General features: G+C 42.7%; 1 protein-coding gene across 1 annotated transcript; it reads right to left on the bottom strand.

Moving 5' to 3' along the window:
• Nucleotides 1-11,802, bottom strand: onecutl (one cut domain, family member, like). Its single transcript, XM_021559144.3, has 3 exons — nt 11,430-11,802; nt 9,610-10,996; nt 1-4,236 (listed from the first exon to the last, which is right to left on the bottom strand). The coding sequence occupies exons 2-3, from the start codon at nt 10,643-10,645 to the stop codon at nt 3,926-3,928; spliced, it is 1,347 nt and encodes a 448-aa protein (XP_021414819.1). The 5' UTR covers nt 10,646-10,996; nt 11,430-11,802; the 3' UTR covers nt 1-3,925.
• Between the last annotated feature and the right edge of the window lie 984 nt (nt 11,803-12,786).

Genomic DNA, 12,786 nt, shown 5'->3' with positions numbered 1-12,786 from the left:
TAAATTGGGTTACAAATGAGTCATTTTAATTTTTTGGTGCAACATCACAACAAACAATTTCACATGAGGTATTCAAAGGGATTCTCTTTAGTTGTTACAAAATGTCCCACCATGATTGACATTTAAAGTGTTGTGTTTTAAGCCTTTGGTTGGTTAGCCACATTCATTAGTTAGTCTAACACATGGACGAGAATGGCACGATAAGTATGGTGGGTGAGTCCTAGTTTAGGAACCCAGACACAAACCCATGTCAAATACAATATTTCCCTCAATTTGGCCTTGTTAAAGCTTTTGAATTGAGTCATTTATTCCTGCTTCCAACAGTGGGATCAAACAGTATTTCAAATACACTAACATATTGGAAAAGGGGTAATGGTTTTACAAATGTGAAAAAATAGCTTTAGTCTCCTCTTGACCTTCTGTTTTTGGTTGAACTCTTGATTCTTGGGCTTTCATAACTGTTACAGTAAGTCACATGATTCTAGTTTGGTACAAGGAATAGGCGACGTTGATTACAGCAAGATCCTCCTTGCCTGGATTGTCACCTACTTTTTTGGTCTTGAAAATTATTATATACAGATTATTGGTAAGTATGACTTCTGTAGTACACTGGACTACGCTTTGGCTGGATGGGGCTTGGTTGCTCCTGTAACAGATTGATTCCAGCACATTTGGTTTTGAAAAAGCATGAGAGACAGTTGGACAGACAGATAGACAGAAAGGATGGAATCTTTGGTTAAGAAACTTATTTGCCACACAACATCTCACACAGTTGAGGTAGATGGGTAAGTATTCATGTACACAGGGGGACAAAGGGAACACTGGGGTTACGGAGTCCAAATACTTCCTCTACAGTCACAACTTCATGTCAATCTCTCAGTTCCAACTTCAAATGCTGAACCTAAAAATAATGTGCTACTTAACTCATCTCACTGGACTTCACTATCTTTGGATTTCTGGTGTACTAATTAAGATGGAATGATAACCCCACGTATAGTACAAAAACAATATCAGGGGGTATCCATGCATATTCAGTTATACTTTGGTATATAATGTACCTGTGTTTTTAAGCCCCAGAAGAGCTTGAAAACATTGTCGACTAAGATGTCCTTTAATCTAGAGAGACATTTCTTTACGATCCACTAGGGGGTGCAACAGGCTAAATTGATGACAGACCATCTGCAATGGTCTTATCAACTCTCCATTCAAAGGAGAGATCTCTCCTCAGGTAAAACAGAGCAGAGAATGACTGTGAAGTCTCTCTCCCATTTGAAGGCAGACTCTATTCTAAAATATGGGCAGCGGGAAAATAATAAAGGTGTCATGGGGACCTATTCTATTGTCTTTGATAGAACACCACATGACAAGCTAGAAAACAAGGAACATCAAAATTGGTAGGGGTTTTCATGTTCCCTGCACCAGACTGGCCCCCTCCCTTGGTCCCAGCATGCTTACAATTGTTGCTCATTAAACTTTAATTCTACTCTATTGTGCCCTTCCACCCCCTCTCCCAAAACATTGCACCCTGTTCAGGGGTGATTCAGCCACTTCTCTGATCTCCCCGCCCCCTTTGAATACCCCTAAACCCACGGGTCTGGCCAGGAGCAGACCCTTAGACCAGATACGCAGAGAGGAGATGGATGAAAAAGGCTCCCTTTGAAGTCTGCAAAAGTCGATGGCCTCTTTCATGACCGCCCATCTTTCAAGTGCACGCTGTGAAGGGGCCCCGACAACACGCCCCTCCCAAGGTTAAAGACAGGAGAGGTGCACGCTAGCTGGTGGACAAGCTATCCCTCTCCACTACCCAACAAAGCAAAACCGAGAACACGCTAGAGGAGCCTGTGGAACTGAGAAGACTGGCAGAAGGGATGAGTCTGGAGGATGGTGAAATCACATTGAGCAGGACATAGACAGGAGCGTGTGCAATGCAGCAAGGGGAGTCACTGCTATGCAAACCCCAGGAAGATGCACAGCATGCATGTTTCCATGGGGACTCAAAGGATTCACACTTAAGAGCCTGAAAAGCTCTGTAAGTGCATCCCTGGACTCTCCAGACACTCTGCCGAATGATGTTTGAACACAATTTTACAAGCAACTTGTGAACCTATGAGATGTCACATTACCACAACATTCAAACAAGCTTAGTCTTGGCATAAGACCTGACCACAGAGACATTTGCCAATAGTAAAGAAATCCCCATTATTCTACAAAACAAAGGCCTTAAAGAGAGAGATACGTAACATCACTGGGAGTCGGGGGAGAGGAAAGGGGTTTAGGCCATACATTCAGGGAGGACAATCTTAATCTTTGGTATTACGATGGGATTCTACAACTAAAAGTGCCCATCAGAAAAAAATTATGTTTCACACAGACATACAAAGCATTATTAAATAAATACTTACAGTATATAGATAGCATAAATAAATAACCAAATAAATAGAGAGAAACAAAAGAAAAACAATAAATACACAAATGCAGTAATAAATACATTGATCAATTCAGCAATGGCATTTTAAATTCTTGCTCCAATGAAACTGGTTATAAAGAGGCATGTTAAAACCGTCCCTCGAGGAACTAAAATGACCTTGGTGTACGTAGCAGGACTGGAACAACAACTCATACTTCCATTGGATTTCTATAAATAGAGCAATGTGCTTGAAATCTGTACAAAAGGGCTGAAAGAATCACATTCCTCCATTTTCCAGGCGTCTGTAAAAAAAGATTTGCAATGGAGCCGAGGTTTGTTCAGTTAAGTGTTTTGAAACATGAGTGGAAAAAATACTACACCATTACTATACATTGTGTTACAAGAACTTCTTTCCATTGCGTCCGTCGTGTTCAAAGTGTTTTGGTTGAGTCAAAATGGCTACAGAGCTTTTGTGTGTTAGGTCAGTCAATGTCTTAAAGCTGGAGGGTTGCATCAAAAAGTCTCTGACTTGGCATCCCTTGAAATTCTGCCCTTATTTACTGATTCTGTCCCGATTTAAAGTGAGACACACCAAGGTTGCTCCTTGAAAACTGTGATTCATTCAAGCTGGAACCGTTGTCAAGAAGTGTAAAATAAAAGTCAAGGTTCTCGTGACAGGTAATGATTGAAAACGGAGAATCGTAGAGAGAGAAATAACCTCCTGATCATCCAGAGAGTTCTGCAGTCCTGCGAACCATGTTATATGGGAACACATGCCGCATTCTTTAGAAAACGTGATGGAGCTCTGATTTTGTCACAATCCCCATGTTATTCTCCGTGACCTTCGTCTTGACTCCTCAGAGAAACAAAGGACATAAGATGGAGATCTGTCGATGTAACGGGTGGTGAAAATTTGAATTAGGGGTGTTATGCAATGCAGTGATGCCTCTTGATTTCTCTTTCTACTAAGGGAGATGAAATTAGCCCTGAGGGCAAAAAAAAGTCCTGATTATTAATAGCCTCATAACCATATTATTCCTTGTGTCATAATAAAAAATAAAAAAATGCATTTTTAACTCTGGATTGTTGGAAAACGACCCGTAAGTAAGCATTTCACTGTTAGTCTACACCTCTTGTTAACGAAGCATGTGGCAAATGAAATTGTATATGATTTCATAACCTACCATATTCAAATTGAATGTGATGAAATGAAAGAAATCAAGGGTTCTCACTGTTACCCTCTTAAAATTTGAATAAACTATTCACCCACGACCATTCAAATTATAGGAACTTGTCTCATACAAGTTCTCATATTATTCTGGGTATCACCCCTTCAATATCAAGGAGTGATCAACTTTGGTTTGAAATGCTCTGTGATAACTCTTCATAAAAACTAAACTACGCCAACTCCATCACTCCCTCTAATAACGAGGAGTACATTATTACGCCTGATCTCTACCTAGACCAGTCTATGTGCCCTCTGCTGCCACGACGCCCACCCAGCCCACCTCTATCCCATCAGGCCGTGCTGCAGGACACGGCGGAGGAGGACACGCTGGAGCCCGAGGAGCCTGTGGAGGAGGGGCGGCCCTCTTCCGCCCACTTGTTGACGTTGCGGCGTCGGGCGTTCATGAAGAAGTTGCTGACGGTGGAGAGCTCCAGGCCCAGCTGCTGGGAGATGGTGACCTGGAGGTCCTTGGCTGGCCGGTGGTTCTCCCGGAAGATGGCCAATAGGGTACGCCTCTGGAGGTCCGTGAACACCAGCCTGGTGCGCTTGGGGCCCTGGTTGCGCTCCAGTTTACTCTGCTCCTGCTCCTTCCGCTTGCAAGCTGTAGGCAGAAGAAGTAGAAAAATGGGTTAGCTAAAACAGACTGGCTAGCTAACTAGGACAAATGGATTAGCTGAGAGAAAGTGGATTTCTTGAAGGAAAACAGATTAGCTAAGCAAGTTTGATTCGCTAAAAGAGATGAATCAGCAACTTGTTTCACTGCACAGTTGGTAAAGTAAACCTAATCCACCAGAAATCAAGACATTAGGCTGTCACACTGTTACTAGTAGGACACTCAACTTGGATAAATGCTTACTAGACAACAAGACTAGGCCTAAAAATAATTGTTGTCATGGACATTATCCCCCACCAGCAAAGAAAAAACATAAAATAGTCTACAGATAAATAACAAATAAAGAAGTTGTTCTAGGCACACATTTCATTTTTTACTGAATAGGTCAACATTGACATTTGAGTCATTTAGCAGACACTCTTATCCAGATTAGTTAGTGCGTTCATCTTCAGATAGCTAGGTGGGACAACCACATATCTCAGTCATAGCAAGTATATTTTTCCTCAATAAAGTGGCTAACAGCAAAGTCTGTGCTAGTGGGGGGGAGTAAAGTGTGAGTGTTAGTTCACGAAAGGCAAATGCAGTGTACACGTCACTGGGCTAGTCTGCTCTGTTTTCTGTTGGCATGTGCAGACCTGTGACAGGTCAGTGCGCCTGAGTGACACCTGACCTGTGTGTGGTGGAAAAATTAGGTTAACTCAGCGCATGTACATTAGCAAATGGGGAGTTTTCAGAATTAGCCTACGCTAGACTAGAGCATGAAATAAAATGCCAATTTTACCTACTGCACAACAACACTGGCTTCTTCAATCGGCCTACCTGCAGTTCTGGCTTATGTTGTTGCTATTACTGACTATCAAAGGTTTGTTTAATAATTACTGTTACAGTTTTACCTAAACATTTTCACACATTTACTGGTAAGACTCGGCTACAATTGCGCTTCGCTTTCATTTCGAATTTCAGTTCGACTAAATTCCAAGTCGTTGTTTTCCATTTACACTTATCCAGGACAGAGGACGGAGATGTAGCAATGGGGGCAGAGGCTACCATTCTACAGGAATAACAGACATTTTCCAAGGCAAAAAAGAGAAGCCAACTTGAGGCAGGCAAAATTGGCCATGCCAACCTAATAGCATCCAAATGTAGACATAACAAGCATTTTTTGCAGTAAAATCCCTAAAGTATTTTTGCATTAGGATGGTAAATGACTGTCTATGTGCAAGTCTGTGCATCATTCACAGGAGGGTGAAAAGTGCTTATGCGATTCACACACAATTGCAGTCCGAGATCATAGTATACAGCATCCAGTGGAGTCCTCATAAGGAAAAAGAACATCATGTCTGAGAGAAAATGCAGTAATTGCTATATATATTGTTCAATGTTTACATGTAGCCTAATTAGAGTGTTGAGAGAAAACGGTATAGGCTATGGCCTGTGTCTGCAGTGCATCCATGTGAGGATTAGACAATACAAAGTGTAGGGGCTACTCTGCCCACAACTAAACATTTGACCACATATACAAGTAGGCCTACAATAGTGTTTACTGGAAACACTACACCCACCGTTGTCTTTGTAAATGAAGACAGGCCCCCACCCCCCCTTCCTTCTTCCTCCTTTTCCCTCCTCTTCCCCGCTGACTTGTCTTAGTGGACACTCCAACATCATTTGTTTCTCATAAAAGTCATTTACATGAGGCGGAGAGAGTGAGTGATAATCACTGTAGGGAGAACTCATTTATTTTCTATTAAATAGGTTACGTCAGAGAGGATTGAAACAAGCAGAGTCTGCACTGCTCCGAGTGTTCAGAAGCCCTAAGTGGACTAAAACATATTTGGGTGACTCTTGTAATTACCTAAATGCACACTTTTAAGACGTCTCAATCAGCAGCGTGTGGTTGCATTGCTTTTTTGCTGATGGTGAGGGTCTTTTTAAAGCGTAAGCAGTGACACACCACACACACACACAGCGAGGCTGCCCCCAGTCTCAAAAAAAGGCGCTGAGATGTTCAATAGATAGATTGGCTTACTGTATATCTCCCCATTGAAAATCATCTCACACATTGAGGGTTGATAGGCCTAATATTTGCTGTAAACCCACAGTAGTGCAAACGATAAACAGCAATTCAAAGACAATTTATACATATTTTATAATTAGGACATTTATTAGCAGTGCCATTATAACGACGGCATTTCAAATTTACTAGCCTATAGCTGAGGTCTAGTTTAGCAAATGTGAATGTTGTGCCTTAATACATTGTGCTGTAATTCCCACTGTATATTTACTCTGAATCATTATCTGAAGGAAATGTTAGACTCTGCGATGCCTAACCTCTTGTCAACTTGAGATTACAGGGCCTGTTAGCTTTTAGGCATCTACAGCTCATTTACATTTCTGAGAGTTATCGAACCATGTCTCATTAAAATCTGAACGGCCTGAAATTTCAGAAACATGTCAATATTACCACAACTAAAATATATAGGTTTTCCCTACTGCTACATGTTTTACTGGCATTATATATTCTTACCGTGTCAATACGAAGACTGCAGCTATAGAACCCATACTGCCCTGTGCTCAGAAACACATTGTAATGAAAGCAATGACATGAAAGTAGTGGTTAGTTTGCTTGTACTGTGGAATTATGGGTTGTTGGAGGATTCAGGGTGTCCTACACCTCATTTTTTCCTCTGCCCCTCCATCCTATCCTTTTCTTCCTCCCTGGCTGGCGATCATAACACCAGCCATTAAGTAAATGCTTCCTTATACTGTAATCATGTGTAAAAGGCTTGCAATTACCATGTTATAAATCCCTGGCACTGGGGCTACTCCTGGAGACATAAATATTCCCCTATAGGCTTCTTATGATCGTGGGAACAGCCCCTGATCATGATGTATGCCCTTGTCTCGTGTTGCTGAAACGTGATCGAAAGCCCTTTCCCTACCCCCCGGCGTCTGAACCTCCACCCCCCTCCTAGCCGACCCCCTCCCTGTCTCCCCCCTCCAGCCCCAGCCCACCCCCTGCTGATTTCTTGGGCCAGGGGCTGATAGAAATTATTGATTAAATCTGTGCAGCTCAGACTCCTCGACCCATAGAGGCTGGTTAACCCCTTCCGTGCCAGAATGGGGAGCTGCAACAACCCGATAAAAACAACATTGTTTGTTTGGGAGACTGGGCTGTTAAAACCACAAATGTTTATATGCAAATGTTTCCCTTGTGACATTTGAGCTAGGATAACTGAACTGAATATAGCAGCGTATATACAGTGGATTGGCTTCATAGCTTTCATTACTGGGGGATGGCGCAGCCACTGGACCTGAGACATAAACCGCATTGACCTTTCTTATTAATTTAGACCTTCAGTCAAGGGCTTCAGCCATCATCTTTAAAGTTAGGTTCCCTGATCCCTCGCGACTGAAAGTGTTCAAGCACCACAGTGTGGTCTTTAGCTGCACCCTGCCTTCTTCTCTGACTAAAGCCTGATTGCCTCCTCCACAGCCTGTGGTTGGCCTGAAGATGCATCTAATATACAGTGCCAGAGAGCATAAGACACTAAACAGGAGAAAGAAAAAATAACCTTCTCCATGTAAGTGTTTCAGAATGTCTCCACATTAAAGAGGAATATTAAAAGACGATGACATTACATAATCAGGTCCACCGTTTATCCTAAAGCTTTGCATAATAAACAAAATTCTCGAGGGAAGATAACTGGCATGATAAAAAATAAACATGGAGAGCTGGCTGAGACACTGACATGCTGAAGGAGCTGATGGGTATTTAAGGAAGTGCTGCATTAAGGTAGATCATCTTAAAACTTGAGGCGTGACGGAAAGAACACTTGAGCTATCTTCAGACGAGGGAGCACAGGGCACTGTGCATTCTAATTCCTGTCTCGATCTGCCGATGCGGTCGAGGTGTGTGTGGGCATGGCGTGCTGCTCTTTCCCATGGAAATCAATAGAGGCTTGTAATTAAACAAAAGGGGGTTGGCTGGGAAGGGAAAAACAACCCCCTCAGAAAGTAGGTTATTTAGAAAAGTGCAGAGCTGTCCAAATTGTGCCTTTGCCATTAACTAAATATGCAAGTTTAGACTGTGTGGGGGAGAAACGTTGTCAAATGTTAGTACGCTTGCAATACATCCCCCATGTAAGCTCTTTCATTTTTTTATGACTAGGATTGATCTGCTCCTTGAATTTTGAGCAGTGAGTCGTGAAAAAAAATCTATGACCGTTGAGGTAAAATAACAAGAATACTGCAAGATAATCCAAATTGTTGGGTCATCTATCATAAAAAGGTGGTGTTTCCACAAAATGAAGAAAAAAAATGATCATGTTTACAGATGGCACAACACCTCAGTGGCAGGGGGAAACATGTCCTCCTTGCACAATAACACTGCTTCAAGTCAAGATTGGATGCATTGAAGACAACATAACATGTCACATAACAGAAACTCTGTAAATCTAAACAAGATAATTCATCACTTGCAACTGGGTGGAGTATGATTAGTGTAAAATTTTGTCAAACTGAGGATGTACACATGTGTTCAGAGAGCTAAACAATCAAAGATCAATAATTGTAAGAGGATTGCAAGAGTGCACAATCATTACTTATGAGCCCTATTGCGCTTTTGGGCTTAATCAGTTGGGCTGCTGACAGATAGTGAAAAGCTGTGATCAACTGTGCTTGCTTACACAGCTCGCAGACCCCTGCCAACATATACACACTCCTCTCAGCCCATATCATATTACTGTGTTCACTTGGATCTCTTTCTGTGCTTCATGTATCAGATGGGTTCTCAGTCTCCATGGAGTGACAACACTGTAACACAGCGCTGCATATTGTGCTATCTTCTTCAGTGCATATCCGCAAAGAATATCAAATGTCAACCAAATCATGTCCTGCTTTTTAAAAATACATATTTTTTTTCATAATGTTGTTTTAACTTGTACTCCCATTTCACAAATATTCATTTTATTTTTCTAAGATATGGGGATTTCAAATTAAGTTTGGGTGAAAGCACAAGTGTAACATTTCCTAACTATCTCCCCAACTCTTAACTTCAGGCATGCACAAACAAATAGTGTTTTATGGTGGTTTTATGGCAGGTTTCACCAACAATAATCCTTGTAATTATGATCTCCATGGTTCATTTAAGAAGGGAAAATGTCCATTCTGCTCCTTGAATGCTTTGTAACATGTATTTTGTGAGAGTCCTAAAATGTGAAAGGCATGACCGTACAAACTATGGACCTATCATTCAAATCTACCCTTTAGGAACATAGGAAAGGCACAACTAGTTTTTCATTCCTCTGAGCAGCAGTGGGATTTTTGGAGAAAAACATGGAGAGAAATGGAAAGATATCTTACCTTCCAGCCGCAGTGAGGCCATCCTTTGAAACTCGGGCTCCTGCAGCCAGCGGGACATCCTCTTGAAGGTCTCGCGACCAGACTTGAGCTTGCCCCAGGGCTTGGGGTTCCTTAGGAGGTCAGACAGAGTGCCCTGTGACCTACACAGCACCCTCTCTGCAAAGATGGCCTGGGGGATGCTGTACCTCTTCAGCTCAGTGATGATCCTCTGGGCCACATCCCTGGTGTCGATCTCCTCTCCAGCCCCTCCACCTCCACCGCCCTGGGAGCTGGGCAGCATGCCCTCACTGCTGGGCGAAGAGGACGAGGAGTGGGAGAGCTCCCCGGCCTTTGAGGACTGCTGGCTGGGGTGGTGGTGTTGGTAGTGCTGACTGTAGATGTGAGGATGGTGGCTGGGCGCGTGTTGGTGAGTCTCCATCTTGTTCAGCTGATGGCTGACCGACGAGTCGCCGCCCAGCCCTGAAGGGGACATCTCCCTGCCGAAGTCCGCCGTCCTGCAGAAGATGTTGCCCCCATGGACCTCGTAACCACTTGGAAGCATCTGGCCACCATTGCCGTTGGGGCTGTTTCCCAGGCTCCCATAACCGTGCATGGGTGTCCCCAAGCCAGAGCCTGTAGAAGGTGGCGAAAGGCTCTGTGTCATCCCCAGATCTTTGCCGTAAGGGTTGTAGAAGTTGCCACCCAAGCCTCTGTCCTCGCGCATGAGAGTAAAGCTCCCGATGACATTGCTGACCGGCAGGCAGGGATGGTGGTGGTGATGGTGGTGGTGAAATTTGTCATCGAAGGGCTGCAGGGGGGTTAGTGTGGTGTACGTGCTGCCACAGCTAGATGGAGCATCTCCTCCATAGCCCAGGGCTGACATGGAGTGGTCGAAACCTGGAGGTCGGTGCTCATGCTCCAGGGACATGGAGTGCCCCCCAAGGGAGGGCCTGGGGAAAGCAGCTGAAAGGTCCCGTGAATGCAGCATCGCTCTGCCATCCTGACTATGGAGCTCAGAGTGGATTTGGACAGACATCTCCCCTAGACTTCCATCCATTTTGAATTCAGTTAATTGACCTTTTTTTTCTATCTTTATGGTGTTGTTTCAGTAGCCTAGTTGTTGTTTAACAGTAGCCTAACAGTCTGGATGGCCCTTCTTCTGTTGCACAATACTATGGATTTATCGATTTCTGAATGGATTGATTTATGAGCGGTCTAATACGGTCTAATTAATTATCTGATAACAACTTAAGTAGTATCTTTAAACTCCTTCAAACTCCAGGAAATCAAGTGTGAAGCAGCGTCAGTAAGATTAACTATCACATTATTTGGATTTGTGCTACAACACTCTTCTCATCCTTTCTTTGGGGCTCAACTGTGTTCCTCCGCAGAATCGTCGCTCTTTTGCCTGCGGGAGATCAAATGTTTACTCGTCTGTATTTTAGTTATAGCCTGCTCATGCAACAGTGACGTCTAAGCTATTGTAGACAATAACCACAGTCACAAGCATTTCAAACATTAAGAGTATTTTTTCATTCCTTCGAGAGCCGATCAATGCATATGTAACACACACAAAAAAAGATGTCAAGATGTCTTCACAGGCAAATCCACTTTTACAAATGCCTCTCAAATGCCTCTCATGCAAAGTTCTGAATACTCGATGAGGGCGCACACGATTATTTGGACATTAACGTGCGTCATGCTTGTATATTTCTCAACACAACACGGACAACGAATGGTGGTTACATGTTCTATTTAGGAAATGTCTGAGCATTTAAGTTGTTTTGAGATATAACGACACCAAAAATAGATATGTGGCCTCATAATTGTATTATTCCTACCTTATTCCGTTATATGAGCGCATCCGCGTCTGTTGTCGGTCCTCTGCATCTCTCCGATTGTGTCGCTTGTCTCTTGTCTTCCAGCCTGTCCGCGCAGATTCACACAATTGGTCAGATGCATGGAGGGATGCTTCACACAATAAAACAAGAGGCCAAACAATTGGCGGTTCGGTATACGTCGTCCTTTCCCTGTCCTTTCGTATTTTTTAAAGTCAAACGTCCAACTGTAGCCTCGCTCTTCTCTACCTAGCAGCTCTCCTCTTTTTCTTTCATTATCTCGTGAGATTTTCCTCCTCTTCCCTCAGCCTGCTACTTCATCGATTTCAGCCCCACCAACTCTTTCGCTTCTCTTCCTCCCCCCGCTCACACTCGCTCCTTTCAGGAGGCTACGTCACAGTCTTAAAAATCTGACAGATGTGCAATGAAATTCCAACTCCAATTAACCCTTTCGCTTCGGCCAACGTCTCCAGGGAGGGGGCAGGGTTTGACCAACTAGGTGAAGACGAACCCTTTCTCACAACCCCCAATTTAAGCCTTTTTATCTAATAGCATGCAGAGATTATGAATTTTGCGAACATCCTGACCATGGTTCAGCTATTTAATTCACCTGATTCTGGACTGCAACGGTTAGGCTACTGTAGCTCACTGAGATAGCTTACTGTGTTGTGCTTTTGTGTCCATCCATGCTACACAAACCTATTATTATCTTTAGCCTGACGACGGACTGCAGATTTAACTGTAAACAACTGTTTGTGTCCATATTTTCCTTTATTATTATTATTATTATTACTAGTAGTGGTAGTAGTAGTAGTAGTAGTAGTAGTAGTAGTAGTAGTAGTAGTAGTAGTAGTAGTAGTAATGAAGTAGTAGTAGTAGTGTTTGAATTCCTATTATTATTGTGTGATTATTATTATAGTACCCGGTTACTATTATTATTAGGCATATTGTCCTATTAATAATAACAAAAGTTATTAGTCATGAATATGCAATTATAAGAATCGCATTATAGTCTTATTGGCTATTGAAAATATATTTATATTGAGTACATGGTGTAGACTCTCACCACCCATTTCGGAATACCTAAATCTGCATCTCTCCATAGGGCTCATCTGAATTATATTATAATGTCCTCCTGCTTTAAAGCTTTTTTTGCTTTTTTTCTTATTTTGGCGATTTGAGGGAAATGTAAATCCAACCTCTTACACATAAACGTTGTCAAGTGACACGCTTGTAACTGATTCATTTAGGGAACCTCTTAATCAGCACTCAAACCACGGTTGAGCAGGCCCGTTGACACCAGATTGCGTACTTCAATCTGTAGTTCTAAACAAGATCAATGAGGCCATTCGTTTAAATG

This window comes from Oncorhynchus mykiss, chromosome 2 (assembly GCF_057628025.1).
Source record: "Oncorhynchus mykiss isolate SJ-2025 chromosome 2, ASM5762802v1, whole genome shotgun sequence".
Lineage (NCBI taxonomy): Eukaryota > Metazoa > Chordata > Actinopteri > Salmoniformes > Salmonidae > Oncorhynchus > Oncorhynchus mykiss.
Note: the sequence above shows the minus strand (reverse complement) of the source record. Positions and strands in the feature narration are given on the sequence as shown.

Coding starts and splice junctions, on each gene's coding strand:
- onecutl (XM_021559144.3), bottom strand. CDS start 10,645: ATGGATGGAAGTCTAGGGGAGATGTCTGTCCAAATCCACTCTGAGCTC. Junction 4,237..9,609: donor GGCCTCACTGCGGCTGGAAG/GTAAGATATCTT, acceptor TTCTGCCTACAG/CTTGCAAGCGGAAGGAGCAG.